The sequence below is a fragment of the Sphaeroforma arctica genome (assembly GCF_001186125.1).
Source record: "Sphaeroforma arctica JP610 unplaced genomic scaffold supercont1.4129, whole genome shotgun sequence".
In the NCBI taxonomy this organism is placed as follows: Eukaryota; class Ichthyosporea; order Ichthyophonida; genus Sphaeroforma; species Sphaeroforma arctica.
The window spans coordinates 1,723-2,704 of record NW_014036429.1 but is presented as its reverse complement, the minus strand read 5'-3'; the positions used below and the strand labels follow the sequence as shown (position 1 = coordinate 2,704).

At 44.3% G+C, this 982-nt stretch overlaps 1 protein-coding gene across 1 annotated transcript; it reads right to left on the bottom strand.

The window, feature by feature from the left end:
- Nucleotides 1-244: 244 nt before the first annotated feature.
- SARC_14087 (hypothetical protein) lies at nucleotides 245-730 on the bottom strand (the record flags this gene model as incomplete). Its single annotated transcript, XM_014291779.1, has 1 exon — nucleotides 245-730. A coding segment is annotated over one exon (486 nt), but the record flags the coding sequence as incomplete, so codon positions are not given.
- Between the last annotated feature and the right edge of the window lie 252 nt (nucleotides 731-982).

Genomic DNA, 982 nt, shown 5'->3' with positions numbered 1-982 from the left:
GGTACATACACCGCAACACATGATATACATAGCTGCTGCATCTGTGTACACCCAGCGCATTCACCATTTTATCACCTATGGTAAAACAAACAAAAGCGTATCTACCGTTGTATATAACCCCAAAAAACATACTATGCACATCCTCATAATCAGAAATAAGTCGATCCCATCCCAGACTGATCATCGATTTTAAAATACACACCCACACACACACACATATACATACACACACCACTGACAATACCTCGTTGACCCATTTATCTGTATGCTCCGATTCCAACTGCTGCCTAGCCTTGTCCAACTCTTTGTCGCCCGGTACTAAAACCTTGGGCTTAGGTGCAGGCGGTGGCCCTGGTTCACTTAATAAGACCGGGGTGCTGGTAGGCGAAGGACTGTACTTGCGGGGATCCACATTCTTATATTTGCTGTTATCTATGGCACCACCATCTGACGCCCTGGTATTACCTTCCTCTTGACTATCTCCGCCATTATGTTTAGCCTCGCCACCCGCATTAGTGTTGGTGTATTTGCTCGAGCTCGCTACGTTTTCTCCCTTGTTCGGTACGTTTTCTCCTGTGTTCTGTACGTTTTCTCCCGTGGGTTGCCTGGGTTTTGCCTGTGCGAGCTCCTGCTCCTGCTCTAATCTTTCTGACTGCTCATTACTTTCTGGTTTATTCACTGTATGAGTTTGCGGTTCAACAGAGCTTTGCCCGTTTGCATTTGCTTGTGCCTGTAGAGATTGACGGCAAGGTTTCGTAGTTTGCTTCAATACCCCAGTTTCTCATCACAACTTTTTACACACATCACCAGTTTATATTTCAGCGAGCAAAATAACCATATCTGTATATATAGGTGACACAGGCACATATCTGTATATATAGGTGACACAGGCACATATCTGTATATATAGATGACACAGGCACACATATCTGTATATATAGATGACACAGGCACATATCTGTACATATAGATGACACAGGCA